Source organism: Hemitrygon akajei, chromosome 1 (assembly GCF_048418815.1).
Source record: "Hemitrygon akajei chromosome 1, sHemAka1.3, whole genome shotgun sequence".
In the NCBI taxonomy this organism is placed as follows: Eukaryota; Metazoa; Chordata; class Chondrichthyes; order Myliobatiformes; family Dasyatidae; genus Hemitrygon; species Hemitrygon akajei.
The window spans coordinates 69855155-69875065 of record NC_133124.1 but is presented as its reverse complement, the minus strand read 5'-3'; the positions used below and the strand labels follow the sequence as shown (position 1 = coordinate 69875065).

Here is a 19911-nt window from a genome sequence, read left to right as displayed (position 1 = left end):
AGCACCTTGACTTCTCTAATTTACACTCATTTGCATTATCTCTCCACTTAGATAATCTACTTTTTAGTTCTTTTTCTGAAGTCCGTATGTCAGTAATCTCAGACTTCATTACGTTAAACTCCGTTTGCCAAGATTTTGCTGAAGGATGTTAAGTATCTTCTTGGACTGTCTAGCAATGACTGACAGATTGTCTCCAGCCAGCTGTCTACTTTTGACAAGCATTTGCTAAGTACCAACCAATTCTCCTTTCTGACACCTGAGGCAAGTTCCATTGTCTAATGCATAACCTCATTCTGAAGTGGTGCAGTGCACACTGCAGCTATCATTTCTTTTCTTGATCTAATCTTATTGAGGGTCTTACAGCACAGAAATGGGTTGTATCTCACTTCACACCCCAGTGCTGTAACCCTTCCCCCACACCACTCTCGATTCCACCCCGCGCGCTCTCTACCCATCTTTCCTGCCAAATTTGTTGGAATTCTTTGAGGAAATAAAAGGCAGGCTAGACAAAGAGGAGTCAGTGGATGTTGTTTACTTGGATTTTCAGGTTTTTGAATGGTACCACACATGAGGCTGCTAAACAGTATGAGAGCCCATGGTATAACTGGAAAGGTCCTCGCATAGTTAGAAAATTGGCTGACTGTCAGGAAACAAAGAATGGGAATAAAGGGGGCTTTTTCTGATTGGCTGCTGGTGACTACTGATGATCCACAGAGGCTGGTGTTGGGTCTGCTCATTTCATGATATATATCAATGATTTGGATGATGGAATTGATGGCTTTGTGACCAAGTTTGCAGATGATACAAAAATTGAGGAAGCAGCAAATCTGCAGGATTTAGACAGATTAGGAGATTGAACAAAGAAGTGGCAGATGGAATATATTATAGGGAAGTGTATAATCATACACTTGGTTTGATAGAACATGGGCATAGACTATTTTCTAAATAGGAGGAATATTCAGAAATTAGAGGTGCAAAGGAACTTGGTTGGGAGTTCTCCTGCAGGATTCCCTAAAAGTTAACTTGCAGGTTGAGTCAGTGGTAAGGAAGCTAAATGCAGTGTGAGCATTCATTTCAAGGGGACTAGTATATGAAAGTAAGGATGTAATGCAGAGTACTTATAAGCCATTGGTAAGACCGCTCTTGGAGTACTGTGAGCAGTTTTGTGCCCCTTGTCTAAGATGTGCTGGCACTGAAGATTGTCCTGAGGAGGTTTACGAGAATGGTCCGGGGAATAAAAGGGTTATCATATGAAGAACGTTTGACGGTACTGGGCCTGTACTCACTGGAGTTTAGAAGAATAAGGAGGGGATCTCATTGAAACCTATTGAATAGTAAAAGGCCTAGAAGACTATGGCTTCCTATAGTGGGGAAGTCTAGGACTAGAGGGCACAGGCTCAGAATAGAGAGTTATCCTTGTAGAACAGATGAGGGGAGATTTCTTTAGCCAGTGGATGGTGAATATGTGAAATTCATTGCCACAAACAGCTATGGATGCTAAGTAATTGGGTATGTTTGAAGCAGCAGTTGATAGTTTCTTGATTAGCATGGGAATCAAGGTTACGGGGAGAAGGTAGGAGAAGGCAGAAGAAAGGGGTTGAGAGGGGTAATAAATCAACCACAATGGAATGGCAGAATAGGCCCGATGGGCCAAATAGCCTAATTCTGTTATGATCTAAATATTTGATATCTTTGTGCTCACCTTCTCCAGTTCTTCATGCCTGACGAGGAGCTAGAAGTTAATGCAGCTTCGCTGAATGCACTGGATGGCAACCGGAAGCAGCAGGACGTTCCAGCCCCACACGAAGAGCCTAAAGCAGACATCCAGAGCAGTCAGCTGAGGAAGAGCAGTGAGCGTATTGCACTCAGGTAAGCTCAGCACTGTCCCTCGTTCTGATCAAGGCACCAATACCAATACCTGAACCTTTCAGGAACAGCACAAAACTGAGGTGGGATTGTTTTCTCTGGAGCAACAGAGATTAAGGGAGAGATTTGACAGAAATGAAACATAAAGGCAGCTGGTATCTTTTTCCCAAAGTTGAAACATCTAGTATTCGATACATTTAAGATGAAGGGGAACATTTAAAGGAAATATGCGGAACAAGTTTTTTTAAAACACAGAGTGAGGAATGCCTGGAATTGGAAGCCGGGGTGGTGGAAGTAAATATGTTAGTGGTGCTTAAGAGGCTCTTACATGCATACATAAATACACAGGAAATGGTTGGATACAGACATTGTGTAGGCAGAAGGATTTGTTTGAATTTACTTGGGCATTTATTCAGTTTAGCAGAAAATCATGGGGTTCTGTCTGTGTATATGGAAAAAGCTGTCAGTGGAAGTGACGGGTAGGTACAGTTAAAATATATCAAATGCATTTGAAAGGATGCGTGCATTGAAGGATACGTGCCAAACGCAGGAAAATGAGATTGTGTAGCTAGGCATGGACAAGTCGGGCCAAAGGGCCTACCTCAGTGCTGTAGAATCCTACATCCCTGCCTTAGCCCCATCATGCTGACCTGTGGAGACTGGCAATCTATGTAGCACATCCTGCACACCAAAATACAAATCATGTGGCCCTGCACAATCTGATATGCATAGCATACAGACTGTTTACCAACATCTGTATGAAAAACTTGTCCTTCAGATCCCCTTTTAACCTCCCCCCCCCACCTTAAACATGCCCTCCAGGTTTAAACTCCCCTACCCTTGGAAAAAGCCTGTGACTACCTACCCTCTCTATGCCCCTCTAAATTTATAAATCTCTAAACCCCTCAGCCTCCTTCATCGCAGTAAGAGCAATCCCACCCAATCTCATTTCCTCATAACTGCAGCCCTCCATTCCAGACTGCATCCTGGTGCAGGGAGATGATCCTTGTTTTTCTTGCTGTTCTTAGTGACCCCAGAGTCCTGCTGAGTGTGTGGACTCTCAGCCAGTGAGACTGCACTTCAATCCCTGACCTCCAGCATTGGATTCAAGAGCACTGGGTATGGACCTGCATGTCCTACTGCCAGAAGAAACATTTCTTCCAAGGTGCCCGTACCACTGACCCAGTTGAGAGGCTGATTTGAATGAGGGTGTGGTGGTGACAGGAACAGAGAGGATGCGGGCATCTGGCAGTATGACCAAGACGTCAGTGAGGGTAGGATCCAGGAGGTGAAATGATATCACACAGCAAGTTGCTGTGGTCTGGAACACACTGTCAGTGTGGGCAGAGGGAAATTCAGTCAAGATGTTGTGATTCAGGAATGTTTGGAAGGAGGGCTATGTGCAAAGGGCAGAAAAGGTCTCCGACAATCAGATGAATCACTGAATGTAACAAGCAAACTGCTGTAGGAACTGAGCAGGTAAAGCACATTTGTGGGAAGAAAGGAATTGTTGACGTTGATCCAGATTTCAGCATCAGCAATCAGCAGTATGTCCAAAACATTGGGAGCATTTATCCAACCCCCTCTCTTTCCTGAATCCTCTTCCCCATTAATTCCTTACTCACCCCTGCAACCCCTCTTCACTCGCCCTTGTTCCTGTTCCAGGTGTGGCGCCCTCCCTCTCCCACGCACTTCCAACTTTAAAGTTGGTGGTACCCACACACAATCTGCTTTGCAACGTACATACCTGCAGTTGCATTCAGCTTTGTTTTGGTAATTCCCAGCTCTGTTCGTCAGCCCTTAATCCAGAGAGTGGGGGTGGGAGTGGAGCAGTCATTTATCCCCCTGGCTGGGTGTGGGTGGAAAGCTGGGCTTTGGCTGTGCTCAATCTGTTCGGTGGGTTTGTCCAGGCCAGCAAGCTGTTCACAGTGGAACCATCTCTTTTTCTTCAATCAACGCCTCCCTCTCCCCAGGGTTTGCTGCCCTCCAGCCTGATAAGAGCATTCCTTTATCCAGAGGATTTCTCTCTTGCCGCTGCCTGTCTGAATCATTTAACTTCATGGACCGTCGCTGTTCCCTCAGCATATTGAGGTTTCTTCTTTTGGTGTCTACAGCATTGAGGTTCCTCTCACGTATATTTCGTGGTCACCTCAACCTCCACTACCCTTGCCCTGACTAACTATCCGATACCTGTTGTTGTTTAAAAGGTTTATTTTACATATTTATATCCCAGTGAACAATTCCTTGCCAAGCTCCTGTGGCCCCACCAGTTGCAGAATGCTTTTGGAGAGCCAACAGACAGTCAGCTCAGAGCCTGCTGACTTGGGTTGGCTGGAAAGATTGGCATCTTGCTGACCCCACTCTGCTCACTCCTCCCTCTCTGTAAACCTCCTCCAGTCTAGCAGGCACACGCATACATACACACGCACGCTATGTACAGTACTGTACAAAAGTCTTAGGCACACAGTATATATAGCTAGGGTACCTAAGACTTTTGCACAATACTGTATTTGTCAACATGGAGTGGAGAGCAAGTTTGTAAATCTGGTGGGAACAAAGGATGTTGGTAATGGCGAGGGTAGAGTGCCGCAAGAGGGATGTGGGACAAGTGATTAGAGAAGGAGTGCCGGGATGGGGCTTGGCACTGATGCAGACACACCCAGCTGTGAGACACCAGACAAGGTTATTTGATTCCAAACAATTGGTTTATTGACCATTACAGAATGTCTCCTTGGTGCTTCACACTCTTTCCCCTCTTCCCTTCCCCTTTTCCCAACCAAGATTCCCCTCTCCCTGCCGCCTTCCCACTTTCAGTCCAAAATAGAGATCCATTGTCAGAATCGGGTTTACCATCACTCACATGTCATGAAAGTTTTTTTTTGTGGCAGCAGTATGGTGCAAATTACTACAGTACTGTGCAAAAGTCTTAGGCACTCTGGCTACATATATATGCCTGACTTTTGCACAGTACTGACTGAGCATGATGCAAATTTAAACTAATTCAATCTGCCTGCATGTGGTCCATATCTCTCCTGTTCATGTGCCAATCTAAATTCTTCTGATTCAGTCTGTTTATCACTTTAACCCATTCCCTTGCTCCTCAGCCCCTCCCTATGGAACCTCTCTGACAATTCACTGTGACTAACCTTCTCCATTATTCTCACATTCACCCTATCGAGTTGCACGGCACTGAAACAGACCTTTCCACCTATTAGGTCCATGCCGAGCATCGAGTGCTCCTTTATACTAATCCCAGTTGTCAGCACCTGGTCTGTCACTTTCATATCTTGGCAAATTCAGTGTTTACCAAAACACTTCTTGAGCATTGTGAAAGTCTCTGCCTCCACCAACCCCTCTGGCAGTGCATTCCCGGGTCCAACCCCATTATTCCCCCCCCCCCCCCCCAGAGAAAAGAGTTCCACCCCAGATTCCCTCCAAACCTTTTACCTGTACCATAAACCTATGCCTTGTAGTTTTGTAGTTTTAGACACCCCTGCTGTGGGGAAAGGTTTCCTACTATCTGCCCTATCTCTGCTCGGTCTCTCCTCAATCTGTTCCACTTTTTGGAGCACTCTAGGTCAGTATTACACTCAGCTCACTACAACTGTGAGGTTTCACCACTGCTGGCTGCACCATTGTAGCTTGAAGTCTACTTTGGCCTGTTCAAATCCTAGCCACCACTCATTAAGAGATTACATTTAATAATGCTGCATCTGCCCCCTACCAACAAGGAGGGACATATCTATCCTGTCAAATCCTTCAATGAAACTGAAATTAGATGACGCCTTGACATTAGAGTCACGGAGTAACATAGCACAGAAACAGGCCCCTCAGGCCTAAGTCCCTGCCCACCTAATCTCGTCCCATTTGTTCAAGTTTAGTCCATATCCTCTAAAATTGGTAAATTGGTTTATTATTGTCACATGTGCCATGGTACAGTGAAAGACTTGTGCATATTGTTCATACAGATCAGTTCATTTACCCCCTCCTATCTTTGTGCTTATCCAATTGCATTTTAAATGTTGGAATTGTACTTTCTCTGGCAGTTTGCTCTATTTGGGAGCTATCCTCTGCTTAAAGAAGTTGGTCCTAAATTCAGGGCAACACACAGGGCAAACTGACCTTGTAATTTTATTTTATTTGTGATAGGGAGGAGAATGGCTCAGCTTTAAGCCAGTGACAAAGGATGAATAGCTGTCTAGTGTGGTGTTTGATGGAGCATGTGATGTCTCTGCCCCTGTCTTGCAGGGTGGTAGTTTTGGGGTAGAGCCACCAAGTCAGTTTGTAGACCCTAAGGCTTGTTCAGGTGGGAATGGCCCTGGGCCAGGCAGGAGTGACCACACACATTACAAAAAGTGGTGGATACAGCCTAGTCCATCGCAGGCAAAGCCTTCTGCACCATTGAGTACATTTACAGTACATGGAACGCTTCCACAAGAACGTGGCATTTATCAAGAAAGGGCCCCCTCCCCCACCACCATCCAGGCCATGCCCTCATCTCGCTACCATCATGCAGGAGGTACAAAAGCCTTATATTGCACACCACCAGGTTCAGGAACAGTTATTACCCTATAACCATCAGGTTCCTGAAACCGACATGGATAACTTCACTCACCACAGCTCTGAACTGATTCTACAACCTACAGGCTCAATTTTAAAGACTCTTTCCAATTTATGTTCTCAGTATTATTTTTTATTTGGTAATTTTCCCTTTTGCACATTGGTTGTCAGCCTTTTTTTTGTGTTGGTTCTATTATATTGTCCTTCAAATGCCTGCAAAACTATGAATCTCAAGGTCGTACATGGTAACATATACATACGTTAATAATAATTCTACTTTGAACTTTGAAGTTGCTCCCTCAATTGCATGTTTTCAGGGCAGCCGCAGTCAGCGCACCCAGTCTGCTGGAGGAGAACAGAGTGCTGCTGAAGACACCACTAGCTCATCGTAGCAGTTATGACCTGAAGGAGCGGCGCCGGATCGGGAGCCAGACCACCGTCAATGAGGCCAAGTTCCAGAAGATACCGACTGACGAGCTGGAGGCGGAGATGTTAGCTGTGGCCGATCTAGACTACATGAAAAGTGAGTGGCAGCATATGCATACAGCAGGCAAGAGGTGTTAAGAGCAAGGGCGGGCCAGAGAACTAACTGTAAGCTGATCATCAATGCTGTGTAAGTTTGTAGAGGGTATTCTGAGGCAGAGGAGCTACCAGCGTTTGGAAATACAGTACAAGACATGATAAGGGATATTCAGCATGGCTTTAGGCATGGGAGATCATGTCTTATCAATCGGATTGAGTTTTTTGAGGAGATAATGAAGATTGATGAGGGCAGTAGAGGTTGTTTGTTTATTTTTTATTTCTAGAACCTTTCCAGAGTGTGGGAGGAAACTGAAGCACCCAGAGGAAACCCACATGGTCATGGGGGTTGTCATTATAAACTCCATACAGACAGCAGTGGGGTTGAACCCAGGTTGCTGACACTGTAATAGTATTATGCTAACCACTACTATAGATTATCTACGTGGACCTTAGCAAAGCCTTCGATAAGGTCCCACAGGGTAGGCTGTCTGAAAGTTTAGTTCTCATGGGATCTAGGGTAAGTTAGCCTTGTGGATACAAAGTTTTTTCACATGAAGTGTGGTGGGTATGTGGAATGATCTGCCAGAGGAAGAGGTAAAGGTGGGTACAGTTAAAAAGTTTAAAAGGCATTTAGACAAGTGCATGGATTTAAATGTTTAGAGGATATAGGCCAAATGCATATGGGACCAGCGTGGACAGTTATCTTGGTGTGCATAGATGTGCTGGACCCAGTGACCTACTATCACATTAGAAGACTCTGAGATCTCCAGATGACCAAGTCTATCAGCAAGAGATTACTCGATTGGAACAGGGTACTGTGATGGAGCCAGGTACACACAGAGGCTGGTGGTCAATGGTGATCTCATCAAACCTGTCTCCTTCTGCTTTGACCTAGTTTATCACTCAGGCACAATTCAAGAGTGCATGAAGTTGAAGAGTTTTTAGGCACTTGAAAGGATAGCCAAGGCTTATCCATATATAAAGATTCAGTCCCTTCTAATGTACTGATTGCTTTGATGCTTATAGATCTTGGTGTTCACTGTATTATTCCACAACATCTTGGTCACAAAACTATTCAAGGGCCCCTTTGACATTGGTATTAGGGAATTGATTGGATTATTTCTGCAATCTGGGGCTGGATTGTCTAGGAAAAGAAAGATTTGCAGATGTGAGTGGAACAGTTATCAGTGGGGACCATTGAAAACAGAGATCCTATCAGAGGATGTCAAAAGTCTATGGGAAAAGGTTTTAAGCACTCCAGGGTAGTTGAAGAAATGTCATTTCCATTTAAATGTGAATGGTTCTGGCTGGATAAACTGGAACAGGAGCTTGGCAGGCACATCTTCCACTGATGACATGGAAGCATTTTTCATGCCCACACCAATGTTTTGATTTTCCATTTATTATTATTGTTTTATTGATAGCTTTGTGCTTTTCTCCTTACTCTTTAGATGTTTTGGCTACAGTCAATATTCCCATAAGGGACTGGGGAGAGAAGTTAGAGCTCTCTAGATGACCAGAAAGATATAAAGTAAATCTGAGCAGGGAAAAGCACTTATGACAGGTTGTTAACACAAGGGAAACACTGGCTGATTGCAGAAAATCGGGGGAGTATGAAAATGGAAATAAAAATGGAGAAACTGAGAAAATACTGACTGACGAGGAATATGAAGTGGAGAAGAATTACATACGAGTAAAATAGGAATTAAAAGGCCATTCAGCCGTTCGAGGCAGTCCTACCATTTACTGCGATCATTCATGGCTGATCTGCTCCAGGCCTCAGCTGTTCTGTTGCCTGTCCACAATTCCCAGTCTTTAGAAAATGTATCTTTAAGTACTTCAAACCAACAACTTACCCCACCGCGCATACAGTGAATCTCAAAGTTGCACCACCTTTTATGAAATAGGTTGCAAATGGAAGGTTGGCTGAGCACAGGCCAGGGAGGAAATTTATTCAGGGAGGCTGCGACTATGGCTGAGGTCCTTTATATCAGCCTTCACTGAGAAAGAGGATGCTGCTGGAGTCTCAGGAAGGGAAGGTTCAGTGAAGACTCTGGGTGGGCTAAAAGTTGAAAATGAGAAGATGTGAGGATTGTAGGTGTCCAAGCATGAATAAATTGTCTAGCATAGAGGGAGTGATCCTTGGTTGCTGAGAGAAGCAAGGAAGAGTATTACTGTAATATTCCCAACATCTCTACGTTCTGGGGGGGGGGGGTGGGATTGCTCATGGATGGAAAACTAGAAATGTTATTTGCTCTAAAAAAGCATGTAGCAATAAACCCAGCAATTGCAAACCGATAAGTTTAATTTTAGAGACAGAAGTCTGCACAGTTGCTGGATCTGGAGTAACAGACATAGCGCGGTAGAATAGCTGTTGGTGTAAAGCTATTACAGCGCCAGCAACCCAGTTTCAAATCTGGCTCACACACATAGGTGTTTGTACACCCTTCCCATGACCCCATGATTTCCTCCAAAGACGTATGGATTAGTAGGTTAATTGGTCACATGGGTGTAATTGGACAATACAGGCTCATTGGGCCAGAAGGGCCTGTATCTCTAAATAAAATAAAAATAAAACAGAACAATTCTGATGCAGGGTTTTGATCCGAAACATCAATAGTCCTTTGCCCTACAGATGCATAGGACAGGACCTTTGGCACAACATGCTAATAATTAAGTGGCTATCTACATCAAATCCCATTTACCAGCATTCTGCCTATGTCTTCTGTGCCATGGCATTTCAAATGCTCATCTAACTGGATGCAGCATCACATTTTGAAGTGTTAGTTTGCACCTTTTGTCTCGAGCATTGAGTTTCAAAGTACATATAAGTCACCACATACAACCCTGATATGTACTTTCTTGTGGGCATACCAAATATATCCATAATAGAATAGTAACTATAATAGAATCATTGAAAGACCGCACCAACTTGAGCTTTCAACCAGTGTGCAAAAGACAACAAACTGCAATACAAAAAGATAGAAATAATAATATAAATAAATAAGCAATAAATATTGAGAACATGAGATGAAGAGTCTTTGAAAGTGATCCATAGGTTGTGGGAACATTCCAATGATGGGGTAAGAGATGTTGAGTGAAGTTAACCCCTTTTATTCAAGACCCTAATAGCTGTGGGGCAATAACTGCTCCTGAACCTGGTGCTGTGAGTCCTGAGGCTCCTGTACCACCTTCATGATGGCAGCAGTGAGAAGAGAGCATGACCTGGATGGTGGGGGTCCACAGGTTCTCCCAAATGATAACACCAAGAAATTAAAGTTGCTGACCCACTCTACCTACAATTTCCCCCGATGAGAGAGGGTCATGGACCTCCAGTTTCTTCCTCCTGAAGTCAATGATCAGCTCCTTGGTCTTGCTGACATGGTGTAAGAGCTTGCTGCTTTGGCAACACTCAGCCAGATTTTCAGTCTCCCTCCTATATGCTTGTAGCATTCTCTTTTTGTTCCAGATTCCACCAAGTGCAGTCTTTTTTGTCTCTGAACTTGAAAACATATCTGGCCAATTAATATGAAGGGAAATGGTAGTTAAAAAAATGCAAATAAATATGAAACTGAAGATTAAGGAAATCTCTCTCATTATCTCTCCCTCTCTTTTTCTCTTGCTCTCTTACTCTCCCTCTCTCACTCTCTTAATCTCCTTCTTATACTCTCTTACTCCCCTTCTCCCTCCCGCTCCATTGCCCTCTCTCACGCACATGCACACTCTATCCCCCACACAAATTTCCTCCCTCTACAAATTCCCTCTTGTCCCCCTCCTCCCTGTCATTCTCTCGCACTTTCACGCACACCCCTCTCTCTCTCTCTCTCTCTCTCTCTCTCTCTCTCTCTCTCTCTCTCTCTCTCTCTCTCTCTCTCTCTCTCTCTCTCTCTCTCTCTTTCCCTCTCTCTCTCCCTCTCTCTCCCCCTCTCTCTCCCCCTCTCTCTCCCCCTCTCTCTCCCCCTCTCTCTCCCTCTCTCTCCCTCTCTCTCTCCCTCTCCCTCCCTCTCTCTCACACATGCACACACCCCCAAATAAGCTTTTGTTTAGCAGCTGGGAGTGATATTTTGCTGTAGTTTGTGCTGCAGTGAAGTGCCAAGGGTGCTCTTTAAAGACAGGTTTTTCCACTAGTAAAAAGTGTATCTGGCCAGGATGTTCGGAATTTTTCTCAGGGAGCCAACCAGGACACGGGAGACATGGTCATTGCCCCTGACAGCCTCGGGTGTTTGAGTTGTACCTGGGTGTAGTGCTGGGCTTTATCTCTGGCTAATTGATGGCCTGTTGTGCAATGGTAATGTGTGAAGTCACAGGAAAGTACAAGAACCCTGCCACTGTGGGCTCCTGTTCAACCCCAATCCTGGAGTCCTGGAAAGTGTGAGGAGCAAGAAAATCCAGGAAGCATTGAAAGTTTCAGATTGGAGGTGATCTTACACAGAGACGTCTGATGTGGTGCAGACCAGGTAAACCTGAAAATCAGTGACATTAAAGGGCTATGGTAAAGCTACAGAGGCCAGGGATCAAAACATTACAGAGACTTCCCATAGGAGGAGCATCAAGAATAAGAGGACTGTGTACGCAGTGAGAGGAAGGAGATTTAAAGGGGATCTGAAGTTTTTTTTCCCCACAGAGTCTGGTTGATATCTGGAATGTGCTTCCATAGAGGGTGTGGAATCAAATACAATTGCTATGTATGAGAGGCATTTAGAATGGCATTTGAACAAAGAAATCATAGAATATACAGAGCTAGAAGCAGTAAATGAGGCTAGTGTCAATCAGCATGGATATGATGGGCCGAAGGTCCTTTGCCGTGCTGCACGACTCTGATTGTACATCGCAGCATTCACCTACCGTGAGGTTCACTTTTATTCACCAGCCAAGGATTCCCAGTGCTTCCTCACCCTGCTCTAGGATAAGGAGGGAAATTCTCATTCACTTGGACACTGATTACATGTGAAATAAGTGTCCAGAGAGATTAGTTTGGCAGCCTAATGCTGTGAAGGGCTCTGATGGAAGGGTTTTTCAGTGGGACTGATGCAGAGAATACACTCTTGGATATTTGGTCACTATCTGTTGGTTTGGTTGTGCTGTACACACTGATTGCGACATTTATTAGAGTTTCTGAGTGCCTCAAGATCTGAAAGTACTTTCCCTCCCCCTGCTTCCACCTGCTCACCCGCCACCCTCCCCTTTGCACCTCATCCTCCTTTTCCACTCCCCTCTTTCACCCCCCCACCCACTTCCCTGTTGCTCTCTCACCTAGCATCATTGACACACTGGAACTTGTCTCAGGCCAATACCCTGTAGGGTAGCTCACCTGTACCCCTGATCATTGTCTTGTCCCAGAACCATGCCCCTCCTGATCATTTTCCTCTACCACCCCCACCCTCCTAGCTTCCAGTGTCCTTGGGAGTTCTGCTGAAAGCCCATCAGCCTGAGATGACATCTCTGCCACTTACTCCACACACGTTACCCTACCTGGTGAGCTTCTTCAGCATTAACTGACTGAACCACAGACTCTCTTGCTCTGTCTTAGTAGAAGCCTAACCATCAGATTATCAGTTCCCAGTTCTCCCACAGCCTAGATTCCTTCATGTTCCAGCTCAGTGTCAGATAACTGTCTATTCCTCCCCTGCATCTTCATTCCTTCTTTCCAACCAGTCTAACCTGTTTGACTCCTCCTTTCCCTCCACCCCAATTAGCCCTTCAATGCTAGCAGTTCATACCTGCAGAAAGTTATCTCTGTTGGAGCTGTTTTGCATTTGTGTGGAGGTGTTGAGGTGAAGTCTGGAGCTCAGGCAAACAGTGCTCTGCCTAGGGAGAAAGGAAATGGATATGTACAAGGCTTTGAATCTTCTGGAAGAGTTAAGTCTTTGAGCTGTGTTTGAGTCTTTGATTGAATCCAGAGCTGTCATGTTATTTCAACATACTAGAGGAACTCAGGAGCTCAAGCAGCATCTACGGAGAGAAATTGACAATCTAAGTTTCAGGTTGAGACCCTTCATCTGGACTTTTATTGACTTCATCAGACATGTTGTTGGATGGCCTCAGACTGGCCTGCATTTTTGTGCTTTCCGAGGCCAAGCACGTTTTGCGTCCGTAGTTTGGGCCATGTTGCGCACTGTGCTGGTCGTTTAATTTTGTTGGGTTATCCTGACAGTTTTAAGCATCACAGTCAGTAGGCAGCGAGGGCTGACACCCTGCTCCCTGGTGGGCGAATACTTGTCTGTACTCTTCTTAGCTCAGTATCTTAGTGGTAGTTTTCATCGAGAGCTGCGTCTAAGAGAGCTTGGCAGCGTGTGTGCACAAGTGTGTTTACTTGCGCACATGATTGTGTGCGTGTGTGCTTGCGCATTAGTTCTGGTGGACTCAAGGGTGACTCGGGTGAGTGTAGGTGATGAATGTTTAAGGCAACTGAAGGGAAGTACTGGATAGTTTGAGTGACCTCTTTCTGCTCTGTACATTGGATATCATCTTGTCCATTTTGATGGCTCCCACTCCTCATTGGTCTGTCTGTCTGCTGTTACGAAGTCCTTGTCCTGTGGTCCCAGATGGTAGAGATCAGCCATCTGTTGTTCCTTCCTTACCCTCACCTGCCCTGTGACAGAAGCCAATGCTCCCCCTCCACATCCAGGGAGGTCAGGTGCACTAGTGATGCGCTCTCACCTTGGATCATGTACCACTCCACATACATGAGCTCAGAGTGTTGGGATATTGCTTCAGTGGGACATCACAGGGACATATAAACCCAATGCCAGATCTCCACCTGAAATGTCTGCAGTCCATTCAACTCCCACAGATGCCCCCTGACCCGCTGAACTCTTCCAACAGTTTGTCTTTTCTTCAGATTGCAGCATCTGCAGTCTCCACCACTTTTACTTAACCTGATAATTTCAGATAGGCTGAATTACCTTACCAAGCACAATCCTGTTGGAAAGGACTAGGTAACAGCAGCTGTACAGAGAGTGAGGGCAGCCGCACATCAATGTACAGCACAGAAGGAGACCATTCGGGACTCTGATCAGGACCCACTATTGTTCTGGGACTTAAAATCTGCAGCATTTTCCAAGTAGAAGACCAACTAGTGATTGTGTTTGAATGGATTTTACAGCAGACATTCAATTATGTATAGCGATGCACTGTGTCACAGATTATGGTTTTTACCCAATAAAGCATGGTACCTTAAAGTAGATGTACTTGATTGATGCACCCAGTATATAATAAATACTGGAGAGGTATACCAATTATACCTGCTGGGTCTGAAGATACTGGTGTGTTACACCCAATGAAGTAAGCATGTTATAATATATATATGAGCATTACTAGTAATTCATGGGAGCTCACTGGCACTCCTGGGTCGCAGGTTTGATCCTGATTTTGAGTGCTATCTGTGTGGAGTTTGCATGTTCTCCCTGTGACTGGGTTTCTCCTGGATGCTTTGATTTCCTCCCGCGTCCTGAAGAGATGCAAATTGATGGGTCAAGTGACCTCTATAAATTGTCCTTAGTGTGCAGGTGAGTTTCAGAATGTGGAGAAGAGAATAGGTGAGATGATGTGGTAAATGGAAGGGCCTGTTTTTGAGCTGTACGACTCTTTAATGTCTACAGAATGTCATCATAATGTAGCAAGTTATTGTACAATATATAGGAGTGGTTATACCCAGTAACAAAGTAGAGAGATGTTCAGTACAGAAACAAGCCATTTGGCCTCTATGTCAATGCATCAAAGATGACCTTGTTGCCCATACACAGTAATCCATAGCCTTCAATGACTTTTCAAATGCCTGGCCTAATATCCCTTATTTGCAAATTTCCCTTATAAAGAGAACGTGCTCTTACGTTTGTAAGAGCACTTTCTCCTCTAATCCCCTCTGAATATCTTTGCTCTCCACTTGATCCTAAGCCCTAAAATAAAAATAGAAAATGCTGGAAATACTCAACTCAGATGGCATCAGAATCAGAAACAGGTTTAATATTGCCAGCATGTGTTGTGAAATTTGTTAACTTAGTGGCAGTAGTACAATGATAATATAGAAAGAAAAATAAGTAAATTAATTACAGTAAAAAATATATGTATACAGACAGTCCCTGGGTTACATACGAGTTCAGTTCCTGAGTCCGTCTTTAAGTCGGGTTTGTACATAAGTCGGAACAAGTACATCCGATATTATTTAGCGTCAGTTAGTCAAACGTTTGACTTAGAATATAGTATATATTTTACCTTTCTATGCATATAAAACACTTAAGAAACGTATGTATTCCAATAATTAAACCACTGCATTGCTTAGTAATAATTGTAGCTTTCATCAGGGCAGGGCTTTTCACACGCTCCATTATTTTCACTTTATCTGTTATCCTTTAAAATTGTTCAGATCGTTGACCGACTGTAGCCTAACACTTTTCCAATGACCGATGGCGTTTCACCTCTTTCCAAGCGCTTGATTATTTCCACTTTATTTTCAATTGCGATTGCTTCCCGTCAATGGAACAGAAACACTGCAGGCAGCGGGTCCCGAGCTGCGCCGACTCCCGAGGTCCACTGGGTCCTAAGGACCACCACACTGAGACAAGCTAAATGGGACAAGTGGGGGCTGTGCTAGGTTTGGGTATTTGATCCTCCACAATATTCCACGTGGGAATTTAAACTGGAGGTGGCCGTGTTTTTTTTTACAAGGTTGAGTTGCGAGCTCGACATCAACCGGGCACGGATGGTATGGAAGTCACTGGATCGATATCAACTCGGCACGGGAGCGATCTTTCACTAGATCGAACTCGGGAAACTCTGTTCTTGAGCCCGGCGCTGATCTCACTGCACCACCAGCCGACCGGGGTGGGGGGGGGGGGGGGAGTCAGGGTGAATCTTACTAAGAAAAATTTAAGCCAAATACAAAGTTAAACACTCAACACAGTGTCAACGGCAACAACTTAAAATGGCGTATGGCATTGCGATCCGACTTAAAATGGCGGACAGCGTTCTCCTTCCTCGGTTCGTAAGTACGAGTTGTCTGTAAGTCGGACGTTCGTAACTTGGGGATTACCTGTATTAAATAGTTAGATTAAAATAGTGCAAAAACAGAAGTAAGAAAAGAAGTGAGGTTAGTGGTTATGGGTTCAATGTCCGTTTAGGAGTTGGATGGCAGAGGGGAAGAAGCTGTGGCTGAATCGTGTGTGCCTTCAGACTTCTGTACCTCCTTCCTGGTAGTAACAATGAGAAGAGTGCATTTCCTGTGTTATGGGGTCCTTAATAATGGATGATGCCTTTCTGAGGCACCACTCCTTGAAGGTATCTTGGATACTACAGGGGCTTGTACCCAAGATGGAGCTGACTAATTTTACTTCTTTCAATCCTGGAGTCCCCGTCCCCCCCCCACCTCAATACCAGACAGTGATGATAAGACAAAAGCTAGCCCTCCCCCGCATTTGAATGAAGGTCTGTGATGCATAACATTCCCACAGATGCTGCTGACCTGCTGAGCATTTCCAGCATATTCTGTTTTTATTTTAGATTTCCAGCATCTGCAGTTATTTTGATTTAAACCTATGCCCTCTTGTTTTTGAAATCGCTACCATGGGAAAAAATTCTGACTTCTATGTTCACTCCAGGGCAAACAATCTCTCCCCATAATTGAAGTCCTTCAATACGGGCAGCATGCTGGTAAGTCTTACCTGCACCGTCTTCAGTACAATTATACCCTTAATATGCTGATGACCAGAACAACACATAATGTTCTGAGCAGTTTAACCAAAATTTTGTAAAGTTTCATCACAGTGAATTACAACTTTTATTAGATTCACATTGATTATCACTGATTTAGATGATGTTGTAGCGATGTACTACATACAGAGCTAGAGACGACACGCAGTCGGTAAGTCGTTTCGAGACTAGTTTATTCAAACTTTGCGGCGCTGGCATTTAATCCCTAGCGCCTGCCCTCTCCAGGCAGAAATGACGTCAGAGGTGCATTACCAAAGTCTCCCCCCGCGTGCTGGCTATTTGTGAGTCAGTTCGCCTGCGCAGAAAGTGGGTCGCCACAACGTGAAATTTGTTGTTTTGTGACAGCAGAGGAATGCCAAGACAAAATTGCTAAAATAATAAATTACTGTCCATGAACCCATGTGCCATTCAGAATTTTGATGATGAAGGGGAGGAAGTTGTTTTTGAATCATTCATTCAGGCTCCTGTAGCTCCTCCCCAATGAGAAAAGGGTATGATCCAGATGGTGAGGGTAATTAATAATGGATGATATAATCTAGAGGCACCAGCTCTAGTAGATGTCCTCACCGGTAGGGAGAGTTGTGCCAGTGATGGAGTTTATGATTTGTGATGGGCTTTAATGTTCTGTTCTCTGACCTATGAAAGCAAACATACCATATGCTTTCTTTACCACTCTATACATCTGTGTTGCCAATTTCAGGGATCTACGATGTTGAAACTGTAGGTCCCTCTGTTCATCAATGTTCCTTGGTGTCTTGCCATTTACTGTATATGTTCCAACCCTGTTTGACTTCCCACTTTGCATCCCCTCATATCTGATGGGATTAAATTCCATCAGACAACGCTCTGCCCAACTCTTTGTCTTGTTTACATTCTGCTATAGCCTTGGACCTTTGCTTTTCACATCACAACTTTCATATCATCTACAGCCTAAGCATCTGATAATTATCTGTTAAGCTCAGTGAAGTACAGTATAGTACACAGGTGTGTTACAGCCAGTAATGCACAAACTGTTGTATCTAGGGACATTGATCAGTCAGTTACAACCATGTACTGCATTGAAGGTTACAGCCCAGATAGTATCTATCATAAGGCTGAGTGATAAGCTCATGGAGCTCTATAAAAGGAGGAAAGAATTAAACAGGATGGAGGTTGAATATTTAGTACCAACCAGAACTACATCGCATTAATATGATGATTCAGAAATTCAGGAGGAATGTCTTATGCAAAATCTAGATGAATGCACTGAGAGTGAGTTGTAGAGGTGGGAAAATCTCTTTGCAGTATGATATCTGGCAGGGACCAGCTGTGTATTTAATATATCACTAGTTCTGAGTTATTGCTAAATGTTCCCAAAGATCTGTTATTGATCGTATTCTGGTCTTGGAAGGACATTGGGAATTGTGAGTGTGACTCTGCCTTCTCTCCACAGGTCACCGGTTCGAGGATGTTCCGGGAGTGCGACGACACTTGGTCAGGAGGAGCACAAAGGGGACAGTTGTACATGTGGGGAAAGACCAGTCCGAGCTTTACCCCAAGGCCAAGAAACCCGATCGGCAGCCACATGAGGTGCAGTCCCATCTTGATTATCTTGCCTCATTATGTTGCTGTCCTGTACACCTGAAAGCTGTCATTCAGGGCATTAGTACAGACTCAGGTTCCTCTCACCATGGACAGCGTTCATGTGTGACGGTGATGGTCAGGGGCAGTGGTTTCAGTCCTGGGTGAGGTGAGTCCTGCTCCACTTTGACAGACTCCACCCCAGTGACATCTTTGGTTCACAATTGGTCAGGAGCAGACAAGGGTGGAGCATCAGCTGATCCTCCCTCCCTTAACCAGGGCACTTGGCAAACTTGTAAGAGACAGCACATCAAACCTGGAGCTCTGCTGCTACCTGTTGGTGCCCAGCCCACCCGCTAGCTCGGAGCAGTTCCATTTAAAGTGACAGGAGCTGAGGAAGTGACGATGTTACATTATCTTGTAAGTAAGTTGTAGAGGAGTGAGTTTACACTGACTGGAATTCACTCTGGTTATGTTCTGGGCTATAAAAAGAGGTATAGATAGAGTGGACAGCCCAAGAGTTTTTCCCAGGGCGGAAATGGCTAACGTCAGGGGGCATAATTTTAAGATGATTGGAGGAAGGTATGGGAGTTGTCAGAGGTTGATTTTTTACACAGAGGGTGGTGTGTGCATGGAATGTGCTGCCAGGGATAGTGTAGGGACAATTACATTAGGGACACTTAAGATTTTTAGACAGCCACATGGATGAAAGACAAATGGAGGGCTGTGGGAAGAGGTAGATTGATCCTAGAGTAGTTTAAAAGGTCAGCACAACTTTGTGGGCCAAAGGGCTTGTATTTTGCTGTAGTACAGACCAGCAGTGGTGGGGTCACTAATCAGCCTAGTGCTTGGTGAAAGATGAGGTGGGCTATAGACAGCCTCAGTACTTGCCTCTCTGCTGCTGTGTATAGTGACAGTGCTATCAGAGAGGCAGATGGACCTGGTGAGAGGTACGGTCTGTGCTGTGTGGTTGGACTATATGCATATGGCCTGAACACAACCGAAAGTGGGGAGTGGGCTGCATTTCACGCTTTATGTTTAATTCACTATCTGTGTGATACTGTGTACTAACTTCAGGTGCAAAGTTTTCATTCATGTGCTGTGTTCATTACAGGCAATTATTACCGTGTATTCCAGAGTATAAGCTGACCCCCCATTTTCAAGGTTAAAAAAGTGACTTTTTCATGTTACCTTTGTATAAGCCGACCCTTTCTGTAGAGGTTTTTGATTTAACCAGAAAAGATCACAAGATCTCACTCAGCTTTGCTGGATCCAGAACCTGGAAATTTTGTGAACCAGCACCTGCTAAGAAAACAGGCCTACACATTGTAGAGCATTATAAGCGAATTCTTAATAAATAAATCAGGGAGGGAAATTTTGGATTAGGTCTCAAATGGTAAAGAATCCTCTGAAATGTAACCCCCATGAAACCATTTAGCATCCATTATAATCTCGTTAAAACATAACACGGGGTGGCGGGATCAGTACGTGTACTCAGTATTGAGTTTACGACCATCATGTACAAAAGATTAAAACGAATGCGATATGATGCTGGCTTCAAGTTGAAGGTTGTTGATTTTGCTAAAGGAACGAGTAATCCTGCAGCTGCTAAGAAGTTTAGTGCAAACGAGAAACAAGTGAGAGAGTGGAGAAAGGCAGAGGACACGCTGAGGGAAAGGCCAAAGACGAAATGTG

The 19911-nt window shown here is 44.5% G+C and overlaps 1 protein-coding gene across 10 annotated transcripts in view; it reads left to right on the top strand.

The window, feature by feature from the left end:
• The window catches only part of LOC140727548 (anion exchange protein 2-like), a 251153-nt gene that overhangs the window by 189197 nt on the left and 42045 nt on the right, over positions 1 to 19911 (top strand). For all 10 annotated transcript variants that reach the window (XM_073045039.1, XM_073045022.1, XM_073045078.1 and 7 more), the window contains 3 exons: positions 1712 to 1869; positions 6744 to 6949; positions 18089 to 18225. In XM_073045039.1, the coding sequence (XP_072901140.1) occupies positions 1712 to 1869; positions 6744 to 6949; positions 18089 to 18225 (501 nt within the window). The remainder of the gene's footprint in view (positions 1 to 1711; positions 1870 to 6743; positions 6950 to 18088; positions 18226 to 19911) is intronic.